Source organism: Solanum pennellii, chromosome 3 (genome assembly GCF_001406875.1).
Source record: "Solanum pennellii chromosome 3, SPENNV200".
Lineage (NCBI taxonomy): Eukaryota > Viridiplantae > Streptophyta > Magnoliopsida > Solanales > Solanaceae > Solanum > Solanum pennellii.
The window spans coordinates 18,586,361-18,600,120 of NC_028639.1; the positions used below are offsets into that span (position 1 = coordinate 18,586,361).

General features: G+C 36.3%; 1 protein-coding gene across 4 annotated transcripts in view; it reads left to right on the forward strand.

The window, feature by feature from the left end:
• The window catches only part of LOC107014959, a 28,289-nt gene that overhangs the window by 1,427 nt on the left and 13,102 nt on the right, over positions 1–13,760 (forward strand). For 3 of the 4 annotated variants that reach the window (XR_003577442.1, XM_015215094.2, XM_015215095.2), the window contains exons 2-6: positions 7,623–7,934; positions 10,516–10,695; positions 12,240–12,375; positions 13,049–13,380; positions 13,608–13,737. Coding sequence is in view for 3 of the 4 variants with exons in the window: in XM_015215094.2 (XP_015070580.1) it covers positions 7,623–7,934; positions 10,516–10,695; positions 12,240–12,375; positions 13,049–13,380; positions 13,608–13,737 (1,090 nt within the window). In the remaining variant the exon portion in view is untranslated. The remainder of the gene's footprint in view (positions 1–7,622; positions 7,935–10,515; positions 10,696–12,239; positions 12,376–13,048; positions 13,381–13,607; positions 13,738–13,760) is intronic. The other variant, XM_027915680.1, reaches the window with a different exon arrangement.

Below are 13,760 nucleotides of genomic sequence, written 5' to 3' on the forward strand. Positions count from 1 at the left end.
CATATATATATATATATGTATATATATATATGTATATATATATATATGTCAAAATCATATATATTTAAAATTGGACACCCTTACAAAAAGCTATTATGCCTTTGTCACGGTGCTAATGGGTGTCCATTTGAACGAGTGAGTTCCGGGCTTCGAACCCCAAATTGGTGGGGCACTGGGGCGTGGTTACTAATTACTATTGGGAGAATCTTACTTCACTACTTTACGGATGGAGAGTCGGGGAGCTACCGTTCATGGTAATAGCTGTTTGTTCTCTAATGTATTTAACAAAGTGTAGTATTTTGTGTCATGTGAGAGGTGATAGTTGAAGTAAAGTAAAATGGATTCTTGTCCTTGAGAATCGGGGTGGCCTGTTTTTCATGGAGCAGCTGTGGAGTCTTATACCAAAGAACGGGGGAATGACTCCTCAAGTAGTTCTTCCTCATTGAACTGGTCTTAACTTAAATAAGTCTGCCCTTGTGATTCGCGGGAAGTATGGCCTATATGTGCGGTGGAGAATATGATCCACAAATCGTTGTTGCTTTCCTCTCTCTTATATGTGGCCCAAATTGATTAGGTCACTAAGCATGGGAGATAATGTGATATACTTTGTGGTGGGTTTCAAATCCTATAACATAACAAGGATTGAGTCAAGACGTGAGACTTGGTACGATTGGGTAGAAAGTGGTTGCAAAACTATGACAAGGACTAGTTTCATCCAAAAGACAATAGAGTTGCTCCATTTCACTGAGTTTCTTTTTTCTTTTTATTACCAAGAATTATGTCAGTAACCTGCCCTTTGGACCAATTACAACCTTTTAAATCGGGGGATAATAGGCCCGCCCCTCTACCCTTCTCCACTTAAATACCGCGCTTCGCCTTGCATGGTGTGGGGCTTGAACCTCCGACCTAAGCCACAAATCCTCCACCTTTTGCCACTCCAATTAGGCCTTGGGGGCATTTCATTCAGTTCTTTTGTTTGAGGAACTTTAACAAATATGGTTGATATATAAGTAGCATTAATATGCAAGATCATTAAAAGAGCAATAATCATCATTCCTTAGAGGGCATTAAATACGAGCTACATTAGAACTCAGAAGCAACGACGACAACAAGAAATTAGGGGCACCTCGATGATCAACATATTGCATTTGGCATATCATTTTTGTTAGATTCTAGCTCTTATTTCTTGCATTTTTTTTCTAGTTTAAGGATTTTGTTTAGATTTTGATTATTGAATAAGATAACTCAAGGTAAACAACCTAGTGGCCTTTAATTAAATTAGAAAACAAAATCTATATGACGTCCTTGATTTCCATTTCTACGAATATGGATAAAAGAATGGATGCTCTGAGAATGAATTTTATGTGGTAAGGCAACGATGACTTGAAAAAAATTCACTTGGCTAAATGGGATGTGCTAACATGCAGTAAGTTAGTAAGAAGGCACGAGGTTCGGGAATAAGGGTCCCGAAAATCTCGAATCTAAGTTTAATAATGAAATGACTTAGGTGACTTGCATCTAATGAGCAATCACCGTGGAGGGATTTAATTAGGATGAAGTGTGGTGTTACTTCAGGCTTTGAGCCTAAGCCACACCCCAAAAGTTATATCAAAGGGAGGAGGATGCAAATGACATTGTGCTCTAACATTTGAAGGAGAGAGAAATAGAGAGAGGAGACCTTTTCATTCTTCAATATCCCACCTCATGCCTAGGGCTAAACATTTGGGTTATGGGCAAATTTATCTTAGGGGCCTAACATCACGTGAGATGGGTCCTGCTATGATACCATGTAAAGTTAGATTTTGGGCCTAACTCACTCTCTGAAAGCTAGCTTGAATGGAGAAGGATTGTCCAAGCCTTTATAAGAAGACCATCCATCTAATTAACCACCAATATGAAACTTTTTTTGTTCTTGAATATATGGTATGAAAAGTAAATAGACAATTAAACCTGTTAAAAAACTCTATGGAAAGCTAGTAAGAAATAGGAATTTAATGGCATGAAAATATTCTTGAAAGAGCCAATTGGCTTGGCCAAAGGACACATAAACAACTATGCTTACAGATCTACAACCTAAACCAGCAGCAAGATGCAATTTTCGGAGAGGCCTGGACAAATCAAGAATGGAATTTAAGCTTCAAGAGGTTACTGAATGATTGGGGCTTTGAGAAACTCGCTAACTTCTTGAAAAGCTTGGAACAATTTTATTACAAAGTATGGTAACAAATCACAGTGTGATTGTAGAATATTACAGAATAATAAGAGTTATTGTAGAATATTTTCTTTTATTTGTTTTGATTGATTTCCTTTAATAGGATTCTTGTAATTGTATAAATACCTTGTATATTCATGACTAGAACAACTTCTTTCATTAGATTACATGGTATCAGAGCCTAGGGCTCAAATTTCTTTAGAAGTTCGACTCTTTTCCTGGCAGCCTAAGAAAAGGTTGGGTCACTCACTAGGAGTGAAATTTATCTCACCAGCACCATAAGAAGAGATAGAGGGAGACTTTTTGGCCAGAAAGGACATCTCTGATCTAGGTGGCAGTGAGTGAACCTCACGCATCACCGACATCTTCTCGTCAATCACGACACATTCTGGTATTCTTCTAGTATTGAATCTGTATTTGAAGGTTTGTACTTTGTTTTCTCTTCTGGTATTCGTATTTTGTTGCTGCTAAGTCTCAGAAATTTGGGTTTCAAAAATTTGGGTTCTGGAATTGGTTAAACAACCCTTGTTCTGTCAAATTTAGAAATTCTGCTTATAGATCATTTGTTGCTTTTGTTGTTCGTATCAGCTCTCTAACATGGTTGAATATTATTTTGTTTGTTGCCCATACTTCTTTGCTGATTCCACAACACATTGTGTGTTTCTTTAATTTGGTACACTTATTTGAGAGGAGCTTGTGGGTTAGACATGTTGAACTCTTTTTGTTTTATGTCAAGAATTACACTAGATAAATTTGTTAGAAAAATGAGTGAGAAAATTTTTGTTTCGGCCGATGAGTATGCAAAATTTTTTCATTTTCAAAAATCACTCAAGGAACCCATTTCATTTACTACATTTGCAGAGTCAAGGAAAACATGTCTTTTCTCCACATCTAATAAATGTGTGATTGATTCAGGTGTCACAAATCACATGACAGATACTTCTAATATGTTTTCTACCTTTCGATCACATAAAACACTTTCTCTTGTGACGGTAGCTGATGGTTCGACTTGTAACATTGTGGGATCAAGGACCGTTAAACCAACCTCAACTATCACCTTGTTATCCGTGTTAAGACCTTAATTATTATCTCATTCTTTCTCGATTATTGTTTGTTTCATGATCTTACGACAAATCAAGTAATTGGTAAGGGGCATATATTCGATGATCTCTATATTCTTGATGAATGGGAGCCTTGATTTGGTGCCTACTCCTGTGTTATGTCTCTCTTCGAAGCACATTATCGGTTGGGACATCCTTCATTACCTGTGTTAAAGAAGCTTTTCCCCAATTTAAATGTTTCTTCCTTAGATTGTGAGTCATGCCGATTCGCAAAACACCATCGCATCTTGGTAGGCCCAAGGGTTAATAAGCGGATTGGATTAACTTTTGAATTAGTTCATTCTAATGTTTGGGGACCATGTCCCGTTGCTTCCAAAATTGGGCATAAGTATTTTGTTACTTTTGTGAATGTTTTTTTCTCGAATGACTTGGATTTATTTTATGAAGAGTCGTTCTGAAGTGTTTACTCACTTTTGTGCCTTCCATGCTGAAATGAAAACTCAATTCAGTGCTTCGGTACGTATGCTAAGGAGCGATAATGCCAAAGAATACAGGTCAGAATTGTTTCAGTCATACATGAGACAACACAATATTCTCCATCAGTCTTCATGTGTTGATACACCATCTCAAAATGAAGTTGCTGTGAGGAAGAATAGGCATTTACTTGAGACAGCTCGAGCACTTTTGTTCCATACGAAGGTTCTGAAACAGTTCTGGGCAGATGCAGTCTCTCTTGTTTTTTGATTAATGGGGTGCCATCTAGTGAGCTTGTTGGTAACATGCCTTATAGTGTTCTTGTCCTGAACAAGTCTCTCTTTTCGGTGGAACCTAAGGGTTTTGGAAGTACATGTTATGTTCGACCATTTGTTACCAAGTTAGATCCCAAAGCATTGAAATGTGTTTTCCTTGGTTATTCTTGACTTCTGAAGGGATATCGATGTTATTCTACTGAAACTTAGAAAATATTCTGTGTCAACCGATGTGGTATTTTCAGAGAGTACCCCATTTTTTCTGTGCACCTCCATTTTCTACTATCTATGAGGAAGATGAGTGGTTAGTATATCAAGTTACCCATGCTTTGAAAGAACAATTAAATGATGTTTCTCCATCTCCCCGTTCTTCTATTGAGCATCAATCGACTATTGTGCCTTCAGAACCTGCTCCGTTTGTGCTAGCAAAACCTCCAATTGTTCAAGTTTACTCAAGGAGGAGAGAGACCAATGAAACATGTCCTGTGCCAGTTCCTTCATCATCTGGATTGAGGTGGTGGAGAAGTGTGAAAGAAGATTGGTGAACTGGAAGAGTCAATATCTCTCCCTTGGCGGGAGACTTACTCTCATCAATAGTGTTCTCGACTCCATGCCTACCTACATGATGTCTATCTTTCCTATCCCAGATGGGGTCATTGACAGACTTGATGCAATAAGGAGGAATTTCCTATGGGAAGATTATAGTGGCACTAAGAAATTCCACTTGGTTAAGTGGGATGAATTGATTGGGAGCAAACAGAAAGGAGGGCTTGGGGTAAGGAATTTGAAGATTCAGAACCAAAGCCTTATGATGAAATGGCTATGGAGACTAGCATCTAGTGAACAAGCACTATGGAAAGAACTTATCAAGCAGAAGTATGAAATGGAGTATAAATGGTCTACCAAAATGGTCACTACTACTTGTGGAACTAGCATTTGGAGGGCCATCAAAAACCTTTGGCCAAAATTAAGAGAAAATTGCAGCATTAGAGTAGGAAATGACATGAAGGTCTTCTTCTGGGAGGACAACTGGTTAGAACAAGGCTCTCTAAAAGCCCTTTTCCCAGATTTCTACATTCTGAACCAACAACAAAAAGACAATGTGGCAGAAGTTTGGTCAAATCAGGGATGGAATTTGAGTTTTAGAAGACCTTTAAATGATTGGGAGATCCAAAGGCTAGTAGATTTCTTTGGAATCCTTGAATGATTTTTAAGGAACCTCCACCTCCCAAGATAGATTGTTTTGGAATCATAACTGCAACGGAAATTTCAGAGTGAAGGAAGCTTACAAAAAGTTCAACTCTTTCACCCATCAGGTTACTGGCTGGCCATGGAAACTTATCTGGAAAGTTAAAATACCTCCTAAAATGTCCTGCTTCACTTGGCTACTAGCGAAGCAGGCTGTTGTCTTGACTCAGGAGAACCTCATGAAAAGGGGTATCCAACTGAGTCCTAGGTGTTTCCTGTGTGGAGAAGAGGCTGAAACAGTCAACCACCTCTTTCTTCATTGTAGGCTCACTAATATTTTGTGGAGCATTTTCATCAATTCAAAGGACCTATTTTGGGTGATTGTCCAGGCCCTGAAGATATAGAGTAGCTTTGCCTACGTTTCTGGTCACAAAGAAAGATGGAAGATCATTCCCACCTGTATCTGGTGGTCTGTATGGAAAGGAACCTCAGATGCTTCCAGAACAAAAGCAACAGCATCCAGAAGATGAAGATGAATTGCTTTTTTTTATTTCACTTTTGGTGTAAACAGGATTATATGGAAGATCTAGAATCAGTAATGAATGCTTTAGGCACCTTGTAATTTTTGTTTATTTAGGATTGAATATCTTCCTGATACTCATTTGTAATTAGTAAACTTGTACAAGTTGTGGAAGGTTTGATTTTTTGGAATATAATACAAGACTGTTACCTTCTCAAAAAAAAAAAACTTCCGCCATCTGATTCTTCAGAAAACCTTGACCTCCTTATTGCTTTTCGCAAAGGTACACTTACTTGCAAATCCACATATCCCATCGCTAATTTTGTTTCCTATGACCATTTATCCTCTGCGTCTAGATCTTTGATTGTCTCTCTGGACTCATTCTTTGTACCCAAAATAGTCAAGGAGGCTTTGCATCATCCTGGATGGTCTGAGGCAATGCCTGAGGAAATACATGCCTTAGAGGAAAATCACACGTGGGATTTGGTGGATTTATCGACGGGAAAGAAATCAGTGAGATGTAAGTGGGTCTTCACAGTTAAAGTCAATCTAGATGGTTCTGTGGCCAGTCTTAAGGCCACACTTGTGGCTAAAGGCTATGCTGAGACTTATGGGGTGGATTATTTAGACACCTTCTCTCCGGTGGCCAAACTCACTTCTGTTCGGCTATTCATTTCCCTAGCAGCATCTGAGAGTTGGCTTTACATCAAATGGATATCAAGAATGCATTTCTTCAGGGTGATCTCAAGAGTAAGTGTATATGGAGCAACCACCTGGCTTCTGCCAAAATAGGCAATCTTGACTCATGATAATCTCACCTAAAGGGACTACCAGTTATGTTCTAGATGTTATTTATGTGAAGAAGAGAATGACAATCAATCATCTGATTTTACATGTGAAATTACTAGTCAATTATTGAGGATGTTCATTAATATGAAAGGACTGATTTAAGTAATGCCCGGGGAAGTACTTTTAAGTATGGGAAGACTGGAACAAATATGATAGTCTTTCCAGCCAGAAAGGAAGATGGAGGATTGTCCTAGCTTGTATTTGGTGGCCAGTATGGAGAAAGAGAGAAATCAAAGATGTTTTGAAGACAAGTGTAGTTCTATCCACAAATAAAGATAAAAATGTCTTGTCTTGTTTTATTTTTGGTGTAAACAGAATACATGGAAGATTTGGATACGAAAGGTGTCGAGAAAGATGTGCTTCTTCACGTGGTTTAGCTAATAGAGGGGTGATTTTGATGGCAGAGAACCTTAGGAAGCAAAAGGTTGTCCAGATTAGCTGGTGTTTCCTTTGTAAGAGGACTGGTGAGTATGTGAATCATATTTTATTACATTGCAAAACAGCCACGAGGTTATGGGATTATATGTTTACATGGTTTGACGTCACTTGGATAATGTCAAGATCAATGAAGGGGTTGATGTCCAGTTAGAAGAGTGGAGAGCATAGAGAAGAAGACACAAAGTGTGAAAGGTCACTCCTCTAGCTCTAATATTGGTCATTTGGAAAGAGAGAAATAGGAGAGCTTTTGAATGGCTGGAGATGAGTTTTGCTCAATTGAGGGGTTATCTCTGATCCTTATTTTCTTTTGGTGCATCCGTGTAGTTCCTGTTTGTATAGAGGATTGAGTCTCTTTTGGAGAGAACCATATTTTGTAGGTTTCTCCTTTTTGGTAGATCTCTTGTATACAACCTTGTTATTATCAATGAAACCCTTAATTGATTAAAAAAAGTATGTTTCATGAAATTCAGAATCCTAGAGATCCTCTTCTAAGTTGTGTAAATTGTTCCCTTTTTTTTTCTCCTTTAAAAGTTAGAACATTAATTATTAAATACCTTTTGGTGTTCAATTTCTGATTTCTGCTAATAGAATTTCTGTAATTGCAGATGCCTGGACCTGATTCTCCATGCTGAACACAAAGTTATCTTAGAGGAAATGCGAGTTGAATATGATCATTCTCATACCAACAATAGTAGTAATAATACTGCGATTTCCTCTGGCCAAGAAATAAATTTTACGCCAAATGGAAGGGGTTCTGACATTGTCACAAGTGATGTTGAGAAGGTTGAAAACACGGATAAATATGGCAGGGACATGGAATTGAAGAATGCATGGACTTCAGGTTCTAATCAATTCTCAGGATCTCCATATGTATCTTTTCTCAAATTTGCCAACAAAGACTCTCTTGAGGAGTCTAGGTATGTTGATATCTTCTATAGTAGTGTGTAATGTCATAAAGTTAATTAATAACTGGGAAATAATGGATAAAAATATTATTGAATTGTGTATTACATTATTACACTGAGCTCTATTTATAGATACCACATGAATAATCCTTCTCCAAGTAGGATACTATATACAACTGATATTTCTATCTTATTGTAACACTCCCCTTAAAGTTGGTACATACAAGTCATATGCACTGAACTTGCTACAAATGTAATTAATATTAAATTTATTAAGACTTGGTGAAAATATCTGCAAGCTGATCACTCAACTTCACAAATTTTGTAACAATATCTCCGGAGAGTATTTTTTCTTTGACAAAATGACAGTCAATCTCAATGGCGTAGTACACTCATGAAATATCAGATTTGATGTGATATTAAGGGTCGCTTGGTTACCACACACAAGTTCCATTTGACTGATCTCTCCAAATTCTAGCTCTCTAAGCAACTGCTTAATCTAAACTAGATCATAAGTTGCTACAACCATTGCTTGATATTCTGCTTCTGCACTAGATCAAGTAACCACACTTTGTTTCTTACTCTTCCCGAACATCAAATTATCTCCCACAAAAACACAATACATGGATGTAGAACATTTATCACAAGGTGATCCTGCCTAATCAATATCTATATATCCACAGATCTGCAAATGACCTCGATCCTCGAAGATAGTCCTGTACCTGGAGCTAGGGGTGTACAGACCGAGCTGGTTCAGGTTTTCCAAAACCAAACCAAACCATTTGTGTAAAATTTTTAGATTTATAAACCAAATCAAAGTAATAAAACTTGGGTTATTTTCGGGATTTTTGGGGGGGTTTTCAGATACCAAATCGAACCATTTGTGTCGAATCTTTTAATCTTTAAATCAAACCAAACTAATAAACCTCAAATTTTTTCAGGTTTTTTGGATTTTTCAGTAAAGTATTTATACAAACATATAATTAACTTGTGCTCCAAATATTTCTTTAGTCCAACCAAAAGACTACTAGTTAATGTGTTTTTTAAGAAAATAACACAAAATATGAGATGAATGATGACACTAAAATATTCAATAAAAAATAATAATGAAATCATAGAAAATAAATATTGCAAATTGATAAGTCATAATGAAAATGATCATAACTTAAAAGTACTGGATTATGCTAAAATAAGTCTAAGTATTAATTACAAGATTAAGCATTAAAGAAAAAAAATTAAAATTAGATTATGTATTTTAAATGTCTAAACCAAATGTAAAACTAAAGAATAAATATTCAACATTATTGTCATTCTTAGTGTTGAATTAATTTGTTTTGTTAGCATTAGTATTGATTTAATTTCGAATTGAGCTTTATTAGAGTTACTAATATCTATGGACTAAAACTTTTATTGGGCCATTCAAATTCGAAATATGAAAACATATAAGTAATATTTAGAAATTACATCAACGTATTTATTTTGATGCATAAAATAAATTTTAAAAATTATATATATAATGTCGGATTGGTTTGGTCTTGGGTTGACTTTTTTTAGTTATAACCAAACTAACCCAAGTAAAGTCAGATTTTTTTTCCAATACTAAACCAAGTCAAACCAAATCATTAGTCGGGTTTTTTTTTCGGTTTGCGGTTGGATTCGGTTTTCAATTTGATTTTGTACACCCCTACATGGAGCTACTTTACATATCACGAAATGCAAACAACTACATCCCAATGACTACCACAGAAAGAATTCCTAAATTGACTTAAGACACTTACAAGAAAGAAATGTCAAGTCTAGTCACTGTGAGATAATTCAACTTACAACCATACACCTATATCTTCCCGAATCACTGAGTGGCTTCTCTTGTCCTGGCATAAGTTCAACCATAGTAGTGTCAATGAGTCTATATGCTGCCATTCCAGTTTCCTCAACAATGTCTAAGCATACTTATGTCGGGAAATAACATTACTTGATCTAAACTGAGCAACCTCAATACCTAGAAAATACTTCAGTCTGTCGAGGTCTTTAGTTCGAAAATGCTTAAAGAAATGTTGCTTTAAATTAATGATGCCACCTTGATCATTGTCGGTTAACAGTTCGCCAAAATACACCACCAAATAAATACACAAATTTGGAGCAGAATGTTGATGAAAATATGGTGCATCTTGTTTTTTGCCGAATTACTATCCTAATTTTGTTTGTCTAAAAGCTTACTCTTATAATGGAAATACAGAAAAAATGAAAGAAGCTGAAAAAACATGAGGAAATTTGATATGGGTTTAGACTTTAGACTGCTTAAAATTTAGGCAACATGACAAAAGACAAGGACAGAATCACTGTTGATTTTATTAAAAAATGCTTTAGTGAAATGAGAACTATTTGAACTCAAAAACAGTGCTTTGTTGAGCTGAAGCAAGAGATCTATGATACTGGCAAAAATGTCACACCTATACATCATATATCTATTAGAACTCTTGCAGTGTTAATTATTATATGCTTTTGCTTTTTACATGGGTGTTCTCATGATAACAATTAGTGGATATTGATTTTTCTTAACTATATATGACTTGCCATCTGAAATTTCCTGTAGAACTGCCGTATCCAGTCGCTTTCAACATGCTTTCCTGCAGCTTCTTTTTAATGCTGGATTTGAAGAATTGTCTGCTAGAGATCTGAGGCTGACATCAGCTCTGAATACTGATTATCTTCTTACTTTGCCAATATCTGTTGACTGGAAGAGTGCATCTCAGTCCAGTGCCATAGTATTCAGGTTCGTGTAGATAATTTTTCTGAAATAGAAGAGGAAAGCGGAACTCTTATTCAAATTAGTTGTTACAGTATACAAAAGGGAACCTTATATAGGAGCTTTTGGCTGTACAAAGTCTGAAAATTATTCTTATTTTTTTATCCAATTTATATCTTGACTTTCAAATAATCCACAATAATATTTTACATAATAGTCTTAATGATTTTTCTTGACTTCTTCCTCATCCACACCCCCTCAAGGTGGTAAGCAATTTGGGTTTCACTCTCCGAAATGGAATGAGATGTTAACGGTACCCTAAACGTTCCAACTTGCACCAAGAAAACTTTGATTTAGTGAGGAAACAAGCTACCTTTCCCATGTATCTCAACAAAAACAATAACATACCCGGTGTAGTACCACAAAGTCGGGTTTGGGGAGAGTAGAGTGTACGTAGACCTGATCTCTACCTTGCCCATGTATCTCAGTTCATTAATTTATTTTATGAAAACAAATAGATTTTGAAAGTGTGGTACAAATGTAAATCTTCTGTTTTGGTTGAAAATTTCAGAATAACAAGCGGCCCTTTATGGCCAAACATTCCCTCTAAACATAATGACAAAAATATAAGCTATTCGCGATGTCAATGAGTACCTCACCCCCAAAACATAACTCGACACTATTTATGGAGCCTCTATGACACTTTAAAGTAATGTAAATAAAGTTAGGGGCTTAACCCGACTATATAAAAGAATGGAATACTCAATGTGCTCCCAAGATCCAGAATGTGCTCAACAGTAGTGGATGTGAAATAGGATCCTACTCGTATGTGGACCGCCCTGCTACTGACCAATGCCTAAACTGACAGAAAAGTCAACATTCAGAGAGGGAACTCAAAACCGAACTCTGATAACTCTAAAAAAGAAAAAAGCCTCTGATCACTCAACTCTAGTATCTTGAAGAAAGAGAGCAGAACTAGATTTTTTGATGTTCAGATGGGGTCATATCCAAATTCTACTACCACGGGAAAAAAAGAGAGATCTTTCAGAAATAGTTGCTTGAAGAATCAGCAGCAGAAGAAGAGGTATGGTGCTGTTGGAATTTCACCTGAAAGAAGTGGTCAGTAAAACATAGAAACTAAAGAGAAGTTTGTCCTGACCATTTTCATAAGGCCGCTTGTCAGCTAGAGAAGATGCTTCTTGTTAAAAGTGTACATCAGATTTACAGGGGCTACTAATGAATCTATAGAGCTCGTGATCCACTATTACCTTATGGTTTTGGATTAAATGCTCAAACTCTTCACTTGTAATCTGAACCAACTTTTAGCAAGTCCATTCTTAAACTAGTAAGTCTTTATTCCGAGTTCACCAATGACTCACAAAGTTGGATTACACTCGTGGGAGGGTTTTGAGATATTAGAAGTTCCAAATAGAATATATGAGGATAACTAAAGGGGTTTACATTTGTGGGAGGATATCTGTTGAAATTCCTATCTCATTACACTTTCCCTTACACCTCTTTTTTTGACTTGTTCTCTTTTTTGTATTAAATTCATGAACATTTGCATGCAGGCGTGGTTATGCAACTGAGAGGCAGAAGGGTTTGCTAATTGTTGAAAAACTAGAGTACTTGCAGTCAAAGTTTTTACAAGGAGTTTTCTCTCTGATAGTCAAACCTCTGAAGAAAGTTAGTATTTGGTTGAGTGAGGTATGTTGGTACCGGTAAATCAAAATTTTCCTTTCTATTGAGATAAACTGAAAAGTTGCTATCTAAAGGTCCTCAATATTAATTGTGAGGGGAAATTCTGTTGGTTTAGTTGTTTTTCTCGTGATACATACGAACCTGATTTCTTGGACATGATGGCCAATCACAGTTATAGACTTCCACGTATCTCCAAAAGAATTGGAAACATAAATGAAGTTAGCGCATTTTCTTTTAAATGAGCTTCTTCAAATCTGCAAAAAGAAGCTAAACCAAAAAGTCATTAAAAAGATATATCTGTGGTCAAATGATTATCATTTCAAATATTTCATTAAGACACTCTCTTAGATAAACAGGATTGTTTTAGTTGAGACAGACATGGCAAGATTACTAGATATCTGAAAGTCATGTGCTAGGGAAGCAGAAACAGCAGAATTAGGCAGTACATGTAAAGGCTGCTGCAACTAATTCTCAAGCTCAATCATTTTGGTTTTTGTTTATCCATGATTACATATATACTTCAAGCCATATTGATTTGATTTATGATGAATTGATGATGATCCGACCCGATGATAAAATTTTTGCTAATGCAATTAGTGCTTTGATGTAGATGTGAAAATTTCCATTGATTTTGAAGGTCGTTAGATTTGTTCTAAGATTTTATCTATTCTTGAGCCAGGTTTTGGGAAGATCTATCACAAAAGACGATGCTCAAATTTGGGCCAAAAAAATCAAGCTTTGGTTGAAATATTTTCCGAGTTTCCAGCAAACATCTAGTGACAACCAACACATATCAAATAAGCCATTTGAAGTTGACACGTCATCAGAAAATGACTTTCCCCTTTCGAAAGCTGCACAGAATGCAGTAACTCGTTATGAAGAAAATCTTTCAGCAGCTGGGCCTCGTGGCAGGCTTCTAAAAAAGCTGCTGGTGTTGATTGGAGTTCTACCTTCAACACATAAACAGCAAGTTGATGAAATAGATGTTACTGAAACCGAGTCTCATCTAAGGTTTGTCCTCTTGAGTATTAAATTCTATCTTGTTGTGTGACTGAGTGTCTGTGTTCTAATAAGACTTGCATACGCTCTTATGTGTAGGAAAAAACTCATATTTTAGGAAGTTCTTTTTTGTTGTTCTTGCGACTGCTGCTGTTGTTATTTTCTTTGGTTAAAGAATGAGATTTAAATTTCATTGATTTTTGAAATGACTGTGTCATCAAAGAGAATCTTTTGTCTAGGCCAATATTTTTGTCGAGGATATCACTTAGCGATATATGGGAACCTGCATCACGCAAACTATGTGGAAATGATTTTTGGAGAATGTTGAGAACTTCTATTTTCATTCTTCTCTCAAAATCAACACTCCAGGTAACTTCAATTACATTGAAGTT